General features: G+C 38.7%; 2 protein-coding genes across 4 annotated transcripts in view; one reads left to right on the forward strand and one right to left on the reverse strand.

Moving 5' to 3' along the window:
- The window catches only part of PSMD1 (proteasome 26S subunit, non-ATPase 1), a 75,682-nt gene that overhangs the window by 34,707 nt on the left and 23,782 nt on the right, over positions 1–17,193 (reverse strand). The window lies entirely within an intron of this gene.
- On the forward strand, positions 95–12,724 carry HTR2B (5-hydroxytryptamine receptor 2B). 2 transcript variants are annotated; one of them, XM_074877299.1, is made up of 4 exons: positions 95–482; positions 1,173–1,813; positions 9,329–9,529; positions 11,575–12,724. In XM_074877299.1, the coding sequence occupies exons 2-4, from the start codon at positions 1,504–1,506 to the stop codon at positions 12,453–12,455; spliced, it is 1,392 nt and encodes a 463-aa protein (XP_074733400.1). In that variant the 5' UTR covers positions 95–482; positions 1,173–1,503; the 3' UTR covers positions 12,456–12,724. The 2 variants fall into 2 exon arrangements, with proteins under 2 accessions (XP_074733400.1, XP_074733399.1); XM_074877298.1 differs by lacking the exon at positions 95–482 and having other exon boundaries at positions 840–1,813.

Genomic DNA, 17,193 nt, shown 5'->3' on the forward strand with positions numbered 1-17,193 from the left:
TCAAGCACGGGAGCTGGATACACTGGAATGAGTCAATCAACAAACAAGGGAAGCAGCAGACTGTGAGCTTTGCTAATGAAAACTGCATAGACTCTGCTAATCACTTAAGTAAAATCATCAAAAGAATGGAAGAGAAACAACAGCAAAAAAAGAACACAACCTTATTTCTATCATTTTTTAAATGTGACAAGAACGAATCTTCTCCTCCATTCAAGAGTTGGAGAAAATACCTGGGTAGGAAATACAGTTTTCCCAAAATAGAAATTCTTAATCTTGGTGTTAGAGGAAACATAAGTGCTAAACAAAAACGCATAGAGAGACAAGCTTTAGAAAAATTATAAAAGCCAAACCCAAACGAACAACCTGTTTTCCAGAAAGTAGTGAAAAAATCTTTTCTTAAAATCCACCATATGATGAAAAAGAAGATTACAAAGGATCTTCCTGGATGCAAAGTGGACTCTACTAAAATGCACGAGAAAGAGGTAAGGTTTTCTTCATCTGAAAATTGCAACACATCACATCTTCTCAGTAACTGAGCGTTCGTTCAGCTTAATGCCGTGACAGCTGTTTTAGTCTCTGCTTCAAGGGGGAAATGTAAGCGTTAAAGTCTTCAGCAGAGTTGAGAGAGACAGAAAGAGAAAGAGAGGGAGAGAAAAGGCTGTACTTAATAAAAGCCCTGCTCAGATTACAAAACCAAGCAGTTTACTCACCCACAAATCCCCCCCCACACCAAGTAATGGGTAAATTTAGATGTCTCAGTTCCATAAATCTTTACGGTCCCCTTGAGACTGTCACCAGTGTTTTATTGTCTACAGCTTCCTGACCCTCACCTGATAAATTAGGAACTGTAGACATTGAAACGGAAACCTCATACATCATTTCTGAAGATATTTTTGGGGTGACCCTCTGTGGAGAAATAGGATTCTTAATAAGGGGAAAGATGGGAACTGCTGTCTGCCTACGCACACACTGCTGGAGACTAGACACTCGGGAGAGGAGGAGTTGCATATACACAACGCAAGCATCTGCCTTTGCATCAGTCTGTTCTTACAAAGAGCAAATCTATGTACACCGTATCTAAAGGGAACCATTTGGCATCCAAATTAATCTATCACTTTTTACTGCTATAGAAAGAAAAAAAAAGAAGCTAATGCACTGCTCACTTTTCACAGCTATTGAATTGTCTCCTACAATCTTCTGAAACCTGAACCTCGCTATAAAGGGGAAACCAGACCACTGAACCCTACCAGCCAGAGATGGACACAAGACAGGACTTTCATTTTTAAGACCTAATTGCGCCCAGCAAGGCACAGAATAAAAAAACTGGATACCAGCTTGGACATGGTTACTGTATCTCAAAATAGCAGATGACCAGTTTACCATACTGACCATGCTGGCCTTTCTTCAGGACCATCCTGGACCAGAAAGGAACAGTGAACTCTCACACCATACACAATTCCTGCGCAAAATACAGCTCCTGAATACATTCTGCTGGACACAAAAATGTCCTATCCTTTACATTTCTTGAATGGGTCTGGAGTTGGCAATGGATCTTTGTCACCTCTCTCAGTAACGGGAGAACCCAAGCAGGACTACTCAAGTGACGAACAAGGAAACAAAGTGCGTTGGGCAGCTTTACTGATCCTCCTGGTGATAATCCCCACCATTGGGGGGAACATACTTGTCATACTGGCAGTGTCTCTGGAGAAAAAGTTGCAATATGCTACCAACTACTTTTTGACATCCTTGGCGGTGGCAGATTTGCTCGTGGGTCTGTTTGTGATGCCGATAGCCCTTCTCATAATACTATTTGGTAAGTACAGTGCATTTGTTTCATCAGACTAGCATACGGGGTACAATTTGGGGAGGTCTAATTTAAACCAAAAAACTGTTTGCTTTCCACCGTTACATTTTTAAGAATCACTTGGATGAGGGCTGCTAAATCTTCTCTCCCTCTCACCTTAATATAGCTTAATGTCTTTATGGGAAGTATACCCACTGTGGATATTCTCTCCTTTGAAACAAACCATTCAAAAATCACCCAAGAATTAGAACAAACTAAATTGGAGCTGGACATGGGAAATTACATTTTGTACAGTGTAATATTATTTTTAACAACATCAGCACAACGTTGGCATCTGTTCTGCTGGATATGACACTAATTGCAGACAGTCTTCTCTTAAAAAACGTGAAATGAATACTAGGCATCTATTCAGTACACTGAACATGTTTTGAACTTTCTAGGAGTCAGGCACCTGATTTTACCTTAGTATTGACTCTAAGTTCCATAAGCAGTCAGAGGTGGTCCCTGGCACCATCAGTGACAACAAACTTTACCAGTACCAGTTTCAGAGAAACTGATTTTCTCCCACCCTAGGGAAAGTGGCAGGTTTGTAAAGCGTCCCAAAGAATTAACTCATCTGTCAAGCCCAGGAAGCCTCAATCTGTGTACCTAATGTTTGGGATTCAGATTTATCAATTTAGTCTGGTTCATATGGAATAAAATAGGTATTTTTTACATGAACATACATTGGGTGTGACATTTTCTTTCTGGTTAGTCACTACAGAACAAGCACAGCTTTTTCATATTCTCTCATGCCCCGCTTTATTTCAGATATTGCTTTTGACAACTAATCAGAGGCAGCTCCATGGGAAAGTCTCCTCTTCTACTCCTAAAGTTTCTTTAAGAATACATTTTAAATGGTCTATTTTCATGTCATACAAATGAAAAAAAAAAAATCAGTGACATGGGTTTTTCAGTAAACTTATGGATTTACACAATTATCTTTAAGGTATAGATACGACTGGGCCCTAGATAATGAACGTCTGCAGGAGTTCATTTTTCCTATGCTAGATCTCTAAGAGTTGCCTGAGCAACAAGTAAACACAATCATAAACTTTATTTCAAAAGGCCATCAGTAGCTTTTGTTTGCTGCAGAAGACTGATATCACTTTATTAACAAATGTGTTTATTCACCAAATGCCTTGAGACTGAATGTCTGTATATTACAGACTGCTTCTCCCTAAACACAAGTATGAACTGGAGGTGAGAATTCAGTGTGGAGATCATAAAATAGTCTTTTTTCAAGCAACAGCTTCTAAAAAGAAAAAATGACTGTATATGACCAGGACAGTGATTTCTAACTTGAAAAAAAACCAGTCACTTATAAAAACCCATGGTATGTCATATATATGTCCGTGTGTGTGTGTAGAGGCAAGAAACCGATATGTATATACATACTTACACACACATACTGTGACTGCTTAGTTCCTGCCAAAGACCTCATTAATAATAAAACTACTAACCATATAAAGTACCTGTATTGGACTAGCAATCAATACAAAGTAAAGACAAGTTCTGGATTTTGTGGAGTTGGTTTTCGGTGGTGGTAGTTTTTTGGTTTGGATTTTTAATTTTTTTTTCATTTTGCTAGACTAATAAATCTTTTCTTTTAACTTTATAAAGAGACTATTTCTCCTTAATCTCTCAATTAATCCAGTGCTAAACCCTGGTTACAACAGTTCAAAGCATGCTAGGAATCTTAATTTAAAAGTCAAACAAAAGCATCTTTCACGTTGAAGGAAATTTACAAGAAAGTAGCCAAATTAGTTATAATTAACTAAGTAAGACTGTGACCAGCCTTTCACATAGCAGTGGTTAAAACTGAAATTTCTTGCATACAAGTCTTTGGCAGCCAACCAGAAAAACTGCTTTGCCTCTTCACCAACTGGGAGAAGATGCTGAGGTGTTTATAGAAGTTCAAAGCATGAGCAAAACATGAGGAGTTACTGGAATGAAGCTAGAACAGACATTTAAATACATAACAAGTCTAAATCTTGAAGCTACATTAGCCAGATAACTACTTGAACCTAGAATAATCACTGATAGCCGTAGAGCAAATTAAATCCAGTCTCCTGGCACTTCCACACAGGAATGTTTCCATAATAATGAAATAGCTGGGTGCAGCCTCTAGATACAGAATACAAATATTATGCTTCCGATTTGGGGCCGATACCTAATTATGTAGAGGATATTTGAGGGAAAAGGTGTGAACTAAAGTGCAGTCACATTAAATGATCCTGACTGCAAAAACTAATGTGTCACAGAGCGTTCAAATTCAAAACCTAATACACATATTGGCTCCATGCCCTGACGGTACACTTACAGAAAAATCTTCAGAAATAGACTGTCTCTGTAATAAAGAGCTGTCTCTCTTAAAAATAAATAAATAAATAAATCTGTAACTCACTCGCAGGTATAATGCCATGAGCAGCAGATTATTTCTCAGCAGAGCGACCAAAATGTACCCTGGTACAAATATACACTGCAATTTTAATTTAGGAGTGCAAGTGTCAGAATATACAAACAGTTCATTGCTTTTATTGCTTGCTAAATTCTTCTCATTTCTTCCAAAAAAAGGAGGGCATGTTAGGAAATAATTGCATTCTCTGAAATCTAGCTTTCAGAAGAGTTATCCAAGTTTCTAACACTCAGAACTACTAAAAGAAAGCAAAAATGTTGTTATTCATCAGACAGTGAAATTCACAAATAAGCTGGAGAGATCGACTCATTTACAAAGTCTGCAGCAGGAAAAAGTCAGTTGTCCATGGCTTGGTGGGCATTAGGTTACATGCATCGGAGACAGTGCATGTACCATCTTTTAAAATACATTCTCCATTCCGGATGTTCATCCACTTAAAAATCAGAAGGTAAAGCTGATTGTCCCAGGCTGCAAACCATTATTTTTAAAATCTATCACAAGCAATCGCCATCCTAATCTTCCCCCATTACTGATGAACCATAGCAAGTCTTCCTTTCTTGCTTGTGCAAACTACCAGAGAAAACTGCTTTAATTGAAGGCTACTTTCCAAAGTCTCTATTTAAAGATAAGTAAGAAAATAAAGGTGTATTCCTCACAAAGCACCTCTAACAACAAAAAAAATTACTTTGGCTAAATTAAAAAAAAAAAAATCTACATGACAGCGAACAACTACTGTTGAAGCTAAAATTGTAGCAGAGAAATAAACACAGGCAACCACAGGGGTTAAACAGCAAGAGAGTGGCCTGGAAACTCCAGGTCTATGCAGTCCACGAAGCTGAATACTGACACGAGGGTGAACATGGTACACGCAGGCTACAGACACACGCACACCAATTTGAAGACTGAAGCCTATACTTAACTCAGCTGGTGATTAAAAATATCCAATTTCCACCTCAGTAAAAGCATTATTATCTAACAGCAACAAAATCCTTTACAGGCAACATGCTTCAGCGGCCTGTCTTACAGCAGTAGAACAAATGGTTTCCAAGTCAGTTTAAAGAACTCTCTTAATCAAGCTTACACATGTACACAAGCAGTGCTTTCTCCCAGGCTTTCAAAAAATGTTTTGGCTTATAGCAAGAGCAGCTCTTCTATACTGTATTTTGTTTTAAGGATTACACATTTCCAAGGTATTTCCTATAAATAAATCTTTTCTTAAGTAAAGACTAATCAAGGGTAGGCAGTTGTGGTAAAAGCTCATCTTACCTCTCTTAGTGCAAAGCAAATCTTAAAACATGTATTTTATCTTTCATTGACTCAAAATAAGGAAAATAGTAACAGCAGCACTACTGCAGCGCTGGGAAGATCCAAGGCAAGGTTTTTAGGAAGGAGGAATATCTTTTTATCTTGTACCACCTGACAGTTGGAGAAACTAGACGAGTTTTGAGACAGGCACGTTTGTCAGATAACCTAGGCATTGTTAAAAAATAATTTAAAAATCCAATCCACTAGCTTCTTCAAATCAGCATTTCAAGTCCCAAGGAAAAAGAAGGTGGAGAATCTCAGTCAGCCCAGCAAATGCTCTGGTCTGCTCCAGCAGTGTGGATCTATACTAGAAGATTCAGAACTTGTAACAATCCCACTAAGCATGACCTGCTAATGACTTTGTATCACCACTGGGCAGGACCTACTCATTTTACCTTCAGTCTGAATTATAAAGCAAGACAACAAGCAAGCAGGTCACCATCATGTTCAAGGGTCAGCAATGCTTTCTGAGTCCTGAGGCAAAATTAGTTATCCATCTTTTCCCTACTCCCAAACTAACAGAACAGGCCAACAGTGATAACATACCACCACCACCAGGAAAGCACAAAATCTCAGCCCAGAGCAGTCCTTCAAACACTAGGCACAGAGCTTCTAATACAGGTGTAACCAACAAATCAAAATAAGTAAAACCAAAATACACCACAGTATGAATCCTAGGCAACTACGTGACTCTTCTGGACCTTAAGGTATCGGTTTCATAGTATTTGGTTTGTTTAAATAATAACCATATTCTTCAATTCTTATCAGCTACTGCATTTAAAGTCTACTCTGATTTTGTCTGGATAAAAAAACATCATCTCACACACACAAATACATAATGCTGTAAGTATAACACATAATGCTGTAATCGTGAATGTGATAACTTACTGCCTTCTGCACCCAGTTCAAATCAAGACAAAAATAAAGACAAAGCTTTCTCTGTTCAATTGCACTTATCAACTAACAAAAGCTCTTACAGCTCATAAAAACGTACAAGGTTGCTTTCCATCAGATAGCTGTTTAAATGCATCTATATTTAAAAGAAGAAAAAGGGCTTTTTGTTGCAAAATATTTGAAGGTTATCTTCTGCAAAGAGTAAATTAACTACAAAAGGAAAGAATTTGTCACACTGCAATTCTCCAAAAAGCAAAGCACTTATAATCCAAGGAGCAGCATGTAAGTAATCTCCAACAGAAGTATTAGCTGCTCACTTGAAATCCAGCTGTGTTATCTGCTGTCCTTCAAGATGTAGAATATACTTTCCATTGTTCACATTTTATCCGAACTAGTTGTTCATTACAGAGTCAAAAGTAGTCATCTTATTTTTCTGGAGTGAGCAAAAACATTTAAAGCCCATCAAATCAATTATTTCCTTTAATGGTAATTTTTTCCCCTCACTTTTTTCTTTTTTTACAGCTGGTTACATGAGCCACAAGATACTCGGGTTTTCCTTTTTTTGCTTTAGAAAGGCACCATACCTTACTGCCAGCTGAAAGTGTAGATAGACAAGTTAAATATGAGTAAGCGTTACATAATATACTAATTACAACCTTCTCATACCTGCCTGACAGAATAATTTTTTAAAGCATAATTTCAACCATGACATCTATTTTAGGAAGTATGCTGTTAGATACTAAAATTTACTAGTTAATGATTTGAAAATAGACTGCCTCTTCTCCTTTTGCCTCACTGCCTACATCACAGAATCACAGAATCATTCAGGTTGGAAAAGACCCTTGGGATCATCGAGTCCAACCATCAGCCCGACTCTACAGAGTTCTTCCCTACACCATATCCCCCAACATCTCATCCAAACGACCCTTAAACACATCCAGGGATGGTGACTCCACCACCTCCCTGGGCAGCCTATTCCACTGTCTGACCACTCTTTCTGTGGAAATTTTTATCCTAATGTCCAGTCTGAACCTCCCCTGTTGCAGTTTAAAGCCATTCCCTCTTGTTCTGTCACTAATTACCTGTGAGAAGAGACCAGCACCAACCTCTCTACAATGTCCTTTCAGGTAGTTGTAGAGAGTGATGAGGTCTCCCCTCAGTCTTCTCCTCCTCAAACTAAACAGTCCCAGCTCCTTCAATCGCTCCTCATAGGATTTATTCTTCAGGCCCTTCACCAGCTTCTTTGCCCTCCTCTGCACTCATTCCAGCACCTCGATATCTCTCTTGTATTGAGGTGCCCAAAACTCGACACAATACTCAAGGTGGGGCCTCACCAGTGCAGAGTACAGGGGGCTATCACCTCCCTACTTCTCTACATCATTCTCACCTGGAGTCCACTGCTTTGGGGATAGATGAGGTTCAGTTCAGGGCTCCATCCACCCATTCTTTAACAGGCGAGGTTTTCCAGCATAGGTAAGAGTACAGACAAGTACATACTATGTATGACTTTATAAAATTTTCCATCCTCTGGAGTTTATAATTCAAGTCAAGGCAGCACTATTATAATTTCTGTCTATAAGTCACCTTTTGAAAAAAAAAAATGTTTTAATCTCAAACTACTCTAACATTACCACATTGATAAAACTGGGGATTATGATAGTCCAGCTCATTCAGCATTCTCAGCACACAGATCTATTTATTCAGAGCAAGGAAATTAAAACCAATCTGATTTGTTAGAAATGTCGGGGGTTTTTTTTCCTTAATTGTCATTCAACGAAGAACTGATTTCTCTGGCAATACTATTAATGTGCCTACTGATTGAGTACAGCTGAATTTTATAAGGAAGGAGAATATATATCTAGGACATCAACTTCTACCATTAGAAATAGAAAAAACTTCTGTGTTCACACATTCTTCCCTAGGACTACAGAACATTCTTATAGACACATAACACTAAGGTGCACCTCAAATTAAACACTGCTAGCGCTGGATTGCAATGCAAACTACTTGTGAGTGAAAATAAAGCAGTTAAGAAAAAAAAATTGAGTTTCATTAAAGTTCATTCAGTTTGGTGTTGTAAACATTGATGGGGAGATCCAGCTCTCAAAAACATGAGCCTTTTGGAAAGCTGAATGCTACAAAACCTTTATCTGGGACACAATGCAGTTGACAGACCCTATGTTTGCTATAAAGATTAACATTAAAGACTGATAACTACTGTACAAAACAGGATGCCAGACTTAAAATCCAAGCCATTGCTTTTGAAAAAAAAAAGGCACACATGAAAGCCCTTCAATTTTCATGAAATCATTACTGAGACAGAAGAGCCCTGCTGTGCCACATTAGTGCTCAACTGTATCTGGTCAAGTGACACAGTAAACTAATTTTAAAACTGTGTGAACTAGATTCTTTGAGATCACCACTAAGATTCAACCATAGTTCTGCAATGATTGACTAATACATCGGTTATGACCCATTATCTCCTCCATTTCATACAACCTTGAATCACAGGACTATCAAGGAGACATAGCCGAAGATAATAATTTAACAACAGGGCACAAGGACCAAGCACAGTCATGGCCCATTTTTCAAAAACTTTTTTATCCAGAGTCCTTGCCACAAAGAGTTTATGATCTAAAAAGGATGAAAAGGTAGGGAAAGGTTTGTAACACACAAATAGCCTGATCAATCTGATGGCAACTAGCTAGGAGCTAACTAAAATGTAAGACAGAATCCAGCTGAGGCAGTGGCAAAGCTCGGTTCCTGTAGTATTATGAGCTTCTCAAAGGTACGGATGCCAAGGGAAAACCACACACTGAAACCTCTCAAAAAAGCTTAATTCTAATGAGTTTTCTGTTCTCTTTCAGACAATGCCTGGCCTTTTCCAACCGCCTTGTGTCCTATCTGGCTGTTCCTTGACGTCCTCTTTTCCACAGCTTCCATCATGCACCTCTGTGCCATCTCATTAGACCGCTACATTGCGATTAAAAAGCCAATCCAGGCTAGTCAGTACAATTCATGGGCTACAACAATCATCAAAATCATTGTGGTTTGGCTCATTTCAATAGGTATGTGAGACTCGGAGACTGAAAAAGGAATGCGGAAGCTTTTCATGTTCAAAACAATAAGTGAAAGCCGGGCAAAATGGAAACTTTGGCCAAGTACTATTGATTAGCAGGCCCTAACACCTGGGCTGGCCTAAGTCTACCTCTTAGATCATACATAGCTACATCACAAAAATCTACCTGAACCACTACTCCTTATCAGGCTTACCAGAAAGGGCAAAGATTGAGTAGGGATAATCACCACTCTTCTTCATGGTCCTAAACATCAGAAAACCAGAAGATAGTATCTGCATGTATAGCATGTCTCCTGGGAAAGCAAGATTTCATGTTCCTGTGGTAGCATATTCTGTCCCAAACACAATTGTAAGCCTTTAGTAAATGCTGCTAAAATCTGTGCCTTAGAATTATCCCATGAAGAAAGTAAAAAAAGGTTAATTACTTACATCAAAGACTGAAAGATAAATGAGTGGCTTGTAACATTCACACCAAAGACTGAGATGCACTGGCAATATAGCATGTAGAAAGGCAAACTCCCAAGCAAAAAAACCCCAAAACCAAACAAAGCTGAAGCATTTATATAAAGGATGCCAATGTATAAACTTTTATGATATTAGCACCTCTGTGATGTGCATGTGGCACCTCACTTGTCTTTCATGCTTAAAAAAATAAATCTGTTAAATGAGCTAAGGAGGTGAAAACACTTAATTCAAATCACTTAATGCATGCTGCAGGCACCCACAGGCATAGTGCTATATGTTCTGTGGGCAAGAGAAAGAACAAAATTATTCTGGATTATTAAGGCCAATGATGCATAGGAGAATGGGTACATCTACCTTCTTGGCTGAGACATACACACCTAAACCCAAAAATTCCAACTTGAAAAAAATTCTGGAAGAGCTGTTTTAATAGGAGAAAATATGCTATCTCTATTTTATCACAAGGAAACTGTTAGCATGACAAGACACTTACAAGTTGACCTTTTAATGCCTGATTTATTGTTATTAATCAGTGCTGTACTTTTTCTTTTTTATCTAACACAAAAGTACTCTGCAGCTGAGCCAAGGTTCTCCAAATCAAAGGTTAATTTGGTTCAATCCTCATTTTAAATGTTTGCTGTATCTGAAGGTGTGCCTCTTATTAAGAAAGGGATCAAATGTCTGAAGGGTAAACCATTTTTCTCTTGCTGCCTTCAACCAACTTCAGTAAGCAGAGTAGCAGAGGAATACAGTAAATCCCTAGATCTCATTAAGTGGTATCAGGAAACATGGCACAAATAACCTTCACCAGACAGCAAGGAACCCATTGTTTTTGTTGTAATGTCAGCCTGCTGGCAAATGAAGTGCCGACTGTAATTTAGTGGTTATAAAAAATTCATTTAAAAGACAAGACTGCTAACATTTTTTTTTTTAAACGAGCGGTGAATTACAGAGCTAGCTAGCCTCATTTAAACACTCTTAAATATGTAAGAGACTTTAAACAACAAATCCATCTCTAACACACACTGCATAATTCTGGCAACTAGTTAACTACTTGTATATATGAAAGAGTCAAGCAGGGTGAAAAAAATCAGCTGTGTCCAGTCTCTTGATGTGGTTAAGATAAGAAGGAAAGATGAGATTTATGTATTTACAGAACTGCCTTTCAAAAAGTGCAAAGGTTACTCTGGGGGGAAAAAAAAAAGGAGATGGCATTAGGGAAACACATTTCACTGGAGGAAAAGCCATGCTAATTCTAACAACTACAGTCAAAGCAATTCATGTGTTTTGCACTTGAGAAGTTGGCAACTTTATACGGCTTCCTCAATCGCTAAGGGTTAGGCCCAATCTACTTAGAAAGGGCACTCTGTTAAAGCTGAGCTTGCCAAGTCTTACAAAGTACTATTTGCCCAATTACCCATGTGATGCTCTCAACAATTCATGTTCTCTTCGTCACCCTGTGCCTGCTCCAGAGCTCAGGAACTACCTCTCTTTAGAGACTGTGAGGCTTCAGGCCCAAAAGAGATTGCAAGCAATTACCATATGCTGAAGTACTTGGTTTTTCTCCTGTAGGCATTGCTATTCCAATCCCTATCAGAGGCATTGAAGATGGGAATGGCAACTCTACAAACATCACGTGTGTCCTGATGCCTGATCGTTTTCATGACTTCATCCTGTACGGATCAGTGGCCGCATTCTTCATTCCCCTTGCTATCATGATAGTCACTTATTTTCTGACAATCCAAGTGCTACGCAAGAAGGCCTACTTGATCAACAAGCCACCTCAGCGTTTCACTTGGTCAACCGTGTCCACAGTATTTCAGCGTGACACAACACCTGCCTCCTCACCAGAAAAGATGGCCATGCTAAATGGCTCCAGAAAGGACAAGACTTTGTCCAATGACATGCCTATCTGCAGAACATCTACTATTGGGAGGAAGTCCATGCAAACAATCACCAACGAACAAAGGGCGTCAAAAGTTCTGGGGATTGTATTTTTTCTTTTCTTGTTGATGTGGTGCCCATTCTTCATAACAAACATAAGTTCAGTTCTGTGCAACTCCTGCAACAAGGAGATTTTTCAAAAGCTTATGGAGATATTTGTTTGGATAGGATATGTATCCTCAGGAGTGAACCCTCTTGTCTATACACTCTTCAACAAAACATTTAGGGAGGCTTTCAGCAGGTATATCACTTGCAACTATAGGACCACAAAGCCTATCAAGGCCCTTCGGAAGGGCTCCAGCAGGATCTCTTTCAGAAGCTCTGTGGCAGAAAATTCCAAGCTCTTTGTCATGCATGGGATGAGAAATGGGATTAACCCCATTATGTATCAGAGCCCTATGAGGCTGAGGAGCTCACCCATCCAAGCATCATCGGCCATTCTGCTGGATACATTGCTGCTCACAGAGAATGAAGTTGATAAAACAGAAGAACAAGTCAGCTACGTATAGCGGAATAGCAGCCATGTCCATATCATAGTATTTACCGTATGTATTATTCTAGGTAACCGTGCTATAAGAGGATATAAATACTATTGTTTTGTTATTTATGCAAGCAATATCTTATAAATTTATATTAATTCCTCTCCTCCAAAGTCTCCTCTACTTTAACCCCAACCCCATGGTGGCACCACAACTTCATTCCATGATAAATGACTAATGCAGAACTGTAGCCTACAGGAAGAGGGAAATAAATAAAAGCTAAACCAGTTTGAGTATCTGACTTCAGTTCTCATCATCTTCAGTCTCTTCAAAGTACATTCTTGTAAGAAAAGCATCTCTGTACAAACACTACTTTAACATTCATCTCTGGCGAGACAACAGAACACTCTGTAGGTTGATGCTCTATGATGAAATTAGCAGGGGGATACAAGCTTGCTGGTTTTAATTTGTGTAAACAAAACAGCACACAAGCTGACTGCATTGCCTCCTACAGATACGCTCCTCTGCTGAGACTGCATATCGAAGTACGAGCTTTTCTTGTTCTCTGAGGGTATGTATATCAGAAGCAAAATCACTCACTCCAGAGACCAAAAGGTGTATGTGCCCATTCCACAAGGGGTAAAACTGGTTCTTAGCAGGGTGAGAAAAAATTCCATGTGCTGAAATTATCCGTTTGTGGTTTTACTGTAGGGGTGAGCAGAATCTCTCACCCACCTGAATTTCATCTCCATTACTCTCACATACACATAAGCCTGGTATTGTCAGATTTGTCACAGAAAACTGCCCTTTGTTCTTTTCATACTAAGAAAATGAGAGCATTTAACCAAAATAGGACAATACCACATCAATGATCATAAGCAAACTAGGACAGGCAGTGCCTGGACATCCCTTTAATTTATATGAACAAGCTTCTTTTTTTGTGACCATTGGAACTTCAGTGAAAGCCTTCCCTCATCCAGTATAGTTAACACAAAGTAGAAAAATCACAGATAGAATAGCTACTTCACTTGAAAATAAGAGCGAGTGGGTTTAAGAGACAGCACAGACAACAACACTATCTAGATCTGTACACATTTGCAGTTTAGCTTAGCTCAGAATAATTTCATTGGCCTAATGGCATAAGATTACAGTTCCCAACCTGCATTCTCTCAAACATGCTCAAGCCTTCCATCAGAGCACAAAATTCATAGAAAGAGTCGCTCCTCACAATCCCTAAAAGCTACCAGAGACTATTATCTGGGAAATCAGGAGCTTCTGACAGTTCCAGACCTTCTCTCGTCAGGAAGGGAAATTGGATTTCCCTAAAGTACTAGAGTTCTTACAGTAAGCAGCCAGCTCACCATTTTTTTCGATAGTTTCCATTTACAGTAAAGTTTTCAGCTTGAGCTTTGTCTTTATTTTTAATGTTTTCAGAACTCTTTAGTTACACACTAAAATTATGTACAGCAAAAGGCTTCGTTTTTTTCATCTGCAGAACAGAAAGTACTAAAGATAACATGTCCCTCCAACACTTATTTATATATATTTAATTTAAAACATATGCAAGTTCAAAACAGAGCCTAACATAACAACTGCCAGAGAGTTCCAGGAGAAAGTATTACAAATACTTCTGTGGTACTTACAGTAAGTTGTCTCCTTCCTCCCCTTTTGGTGATAGTCACTAGCCACTTAAGTTAGAGTAAGTTCTAACTGCTCCTACTCCTCTTTTGTTAATCAAAATTTAAGAGGATTCTGTAGTGAAAAGGTAGAATTGATGGATTGCTATAGCTGTGAAAGATGCCTACAACTAAAAATATTTGAGAATCAAAAGCGTTTAATGAGATCTAGGCTACTTTGAAGCTCAAGGGGGGAAGGAGTAGGAATAAAACAAACCCACAAACCCCCAAAACTTCCAGGTACGTAGCTGAAAATGTCACAGACTAGTGTCTCATTTAACATAAAGCAAGGACTATAGAACCAGGTAAAAGTGCAATCACATCCATGCACAGAGTGATCACAACAAAAAAATGAAAAGCATCATTTGCAATGCAGGAACCAGCCTTCATGAGAAATAACACCAAGAGGCAAACAGCACAGCACCATTCTTGAGGGGTTATTTCCCAGCAGCCTGAGAGCAAGAAGCAGTCATCTTTGAAAACTCTCTTGCTACTTAAATAAATCCATGCCAATTAAATAAAAGCCATTCATACAGCAGGCAGCAATCATCTACTTTCAGCACAACTTAAATTTTCCCTTTCCAGCAGGAACTTCACAGCTGGCTCACAGCATCTGGAAATAGCAAGAGGTAACTTAGTTCTCTTTTGTCTGACCCTGTTCTTGTATAACTGTCAGTCTGCAATGAGCAATGACACAAGGAGTAGTTTGCACTAAATGTCCCATAAAGAATGATTCCAAGGCCTCTTCATATTCAATGGTTAGACTCCATCAACAGCAAGCACTCCTTGAAAAAGTCTCACCCAGCAAAGATGTATTTTGTCAAGCCAGCATATAGATTTGTCAGTTTTAGCAACCGTAAGTAGAAGCTCAACCTGTTCCAGTTACTGAATTTAGTCAGCAACAATAAAACTCAATCAAATGGACTAGTGACTAACCAAAAATCCAGTCCTCCTACAGAGAAAGGAAATTTCTCCAACAGACAGAAACACATCATCCAGAAAACACACACATTCCATTTAACACACTAAGTGTAAAAAGAAATTGCTTGTCCACTGACAAAGCAAACAAGCTAAGAATTCAGGGAACAGTCTTGGAAAGTATAAAGACAGAAAGAGGAGAAATAGGAAGAGAAGACGCAGAACTATGAAATAAAAAGACAACGTAACGGTGGAGATCTTGCTTTAGCAACTGTATCTACAAGAACAGATTTTGAACAGAGACATTACCTTCATTAGCAAGACATGACTGACAATAAGAGTCACTGCAAACTACTGTAAGAGCACAACTTTGTTGTATGGTAACTAAGGACAACACTGCTCGTGTGGTACTGACAAGCGAGACAGGAGGCTCAGGACTATATCCATGAGCACCATCTTTAAGTAACACAAATATATAAAATATATTTTTACGTGCAGGCTGTGAAATGAGAGCATTTTTATTGCTTCCAGCTTCCTTCATAAAGATAGCAGCTCAATTAGTAATTGGTAAGTTTTGCAGTCATTTGCTAGCAGAACACAAGACCTTTCTGCAGGAGAATAGGGTCATGCACTTGCCATTTAACAAAAAAAAACAAAAAAAGAAAGACATTCCTTTCTCTGGAGTGAAATGCTCTCAGTTCTTTCAGAATCTGGCCCATGCCAAACCAACCACCTGGCCAGCTAGATGGCCTCTACATACTACATAAAATAATAACTTACACATTTACCTAGTTCAACTTCCCTCATTATCACAGAAACTTTTATCTGACATATTTCATTCTTTTTAAACTACTAGAGAAGCAAGACAAACAAAAGTCAAAGCTGATTTGCAACATACAAGCACTATGGGAAGAAATACATTTTAGAAGAACAATGGACAAGTATGAGGGGTTTTTTGTTGTTTAATTATTTAAAATACATTAGGAGACACTTAGTCAATGTTCTGGCTGCCTATTTAATTAAAAATTACAGCACAGACATGGACATAAGGACTACCTATAAATATATCCACCTCAGCAGTCTTGCAAAGAGGAAAATAATGGAGTTTGAAGCCTAACAGAATGTGTGCCTTGAAATGCAAATAAAGGGAATGCCTTAAAAAAACCCCACAAACACAACCAGCAAAAAACCTAGGCAAAACCAAGCAAAACCAACCAACCAAAATCCCAAATTTTAACCCACCCTAAGAAATAAAGAAGCAAGGAATTCAGCTAATTTCAACTGTGGTGATATAAAAAAAAACATTTTGTGAAGCCAGTCCCAAACCATCTGGGGTTCTATCATGCCTTTAGTTCAGATTCTATCAGAAGACTTTTAGGCAGCCACAAAGATTTATTCGTCACTTATTTTGTATTCTCCAAGTGTAAAACTCTCTCTAACCACATCACACCTGGCCATACTAGTATCAATTTTCAAATGCATCAAAATACAGTTAAAAAAATGCAGTGCTAAGCAGAAGTCAAGGCACTGAGAAGAGAGACTGATGCTATAAAGCTGTTCACTAGCATACAAGAGGCACACTGATTTTTTTTTATGGTGCTTCACAGAAAATGTCATTTTCCTACACCATTTTCTTATTGTGGAAAAATCCACAGCACTGCAAGCTGGTATGAGAAAGCAAAAGCGTTACTCACCTAAATCTTTTTCTAGGCTGTCATATGTAACATCAGCCTTAAAAGGTAAAGTAATGCAAGCACAGTAAACCTGGTAAAGGCATACTGAACAACCTGAGACACTGGAGCCCAAAGAGGCAGCAGCTCATCAGAGCTCTTCTGGCTCTTTGCTTTGCAAGCTGAAAGCAGGAGTCCCAAAGCTCTGGCCAGTTCTCAGGACTGACTTAATATTACCATAAAGCATTAGATTTCTTTCATCATATTGATAAAGATGCCTACACACAACTGCTAAGAAGCACTCCTTTGTTTCACTTCCCTTTTGGCTCTCTAGGTAACCATGGCAAAAACAGTCAGGAGAGAAGTAACTTTGTATTTTTGGTTTGGCATTTACCACCATGGTGTTTACTGTCAGTGTCCATTCCCATGAGACACACTGTTTTCTCCAGTTGCAAAGAAAGGCTTTTGCCCTGCAGAACAGGACAGGAAGCTTTTTTTTGTTTT

This window comes from Strix uralensis, chromosome 9, assembly GCF_047716275.1.
Source record: "Strix uralensis isolate ZFMK-TIS-50842 chromosome 9, bStrUra1, whole genome shotgun sequence".
NCBI classification, from domain to species: domain Eukaryota; kingdom Metazoa; phylum Chordata; class Aves; order Strigiformes; family Strigidae; genus Strix; species Strix uralensis.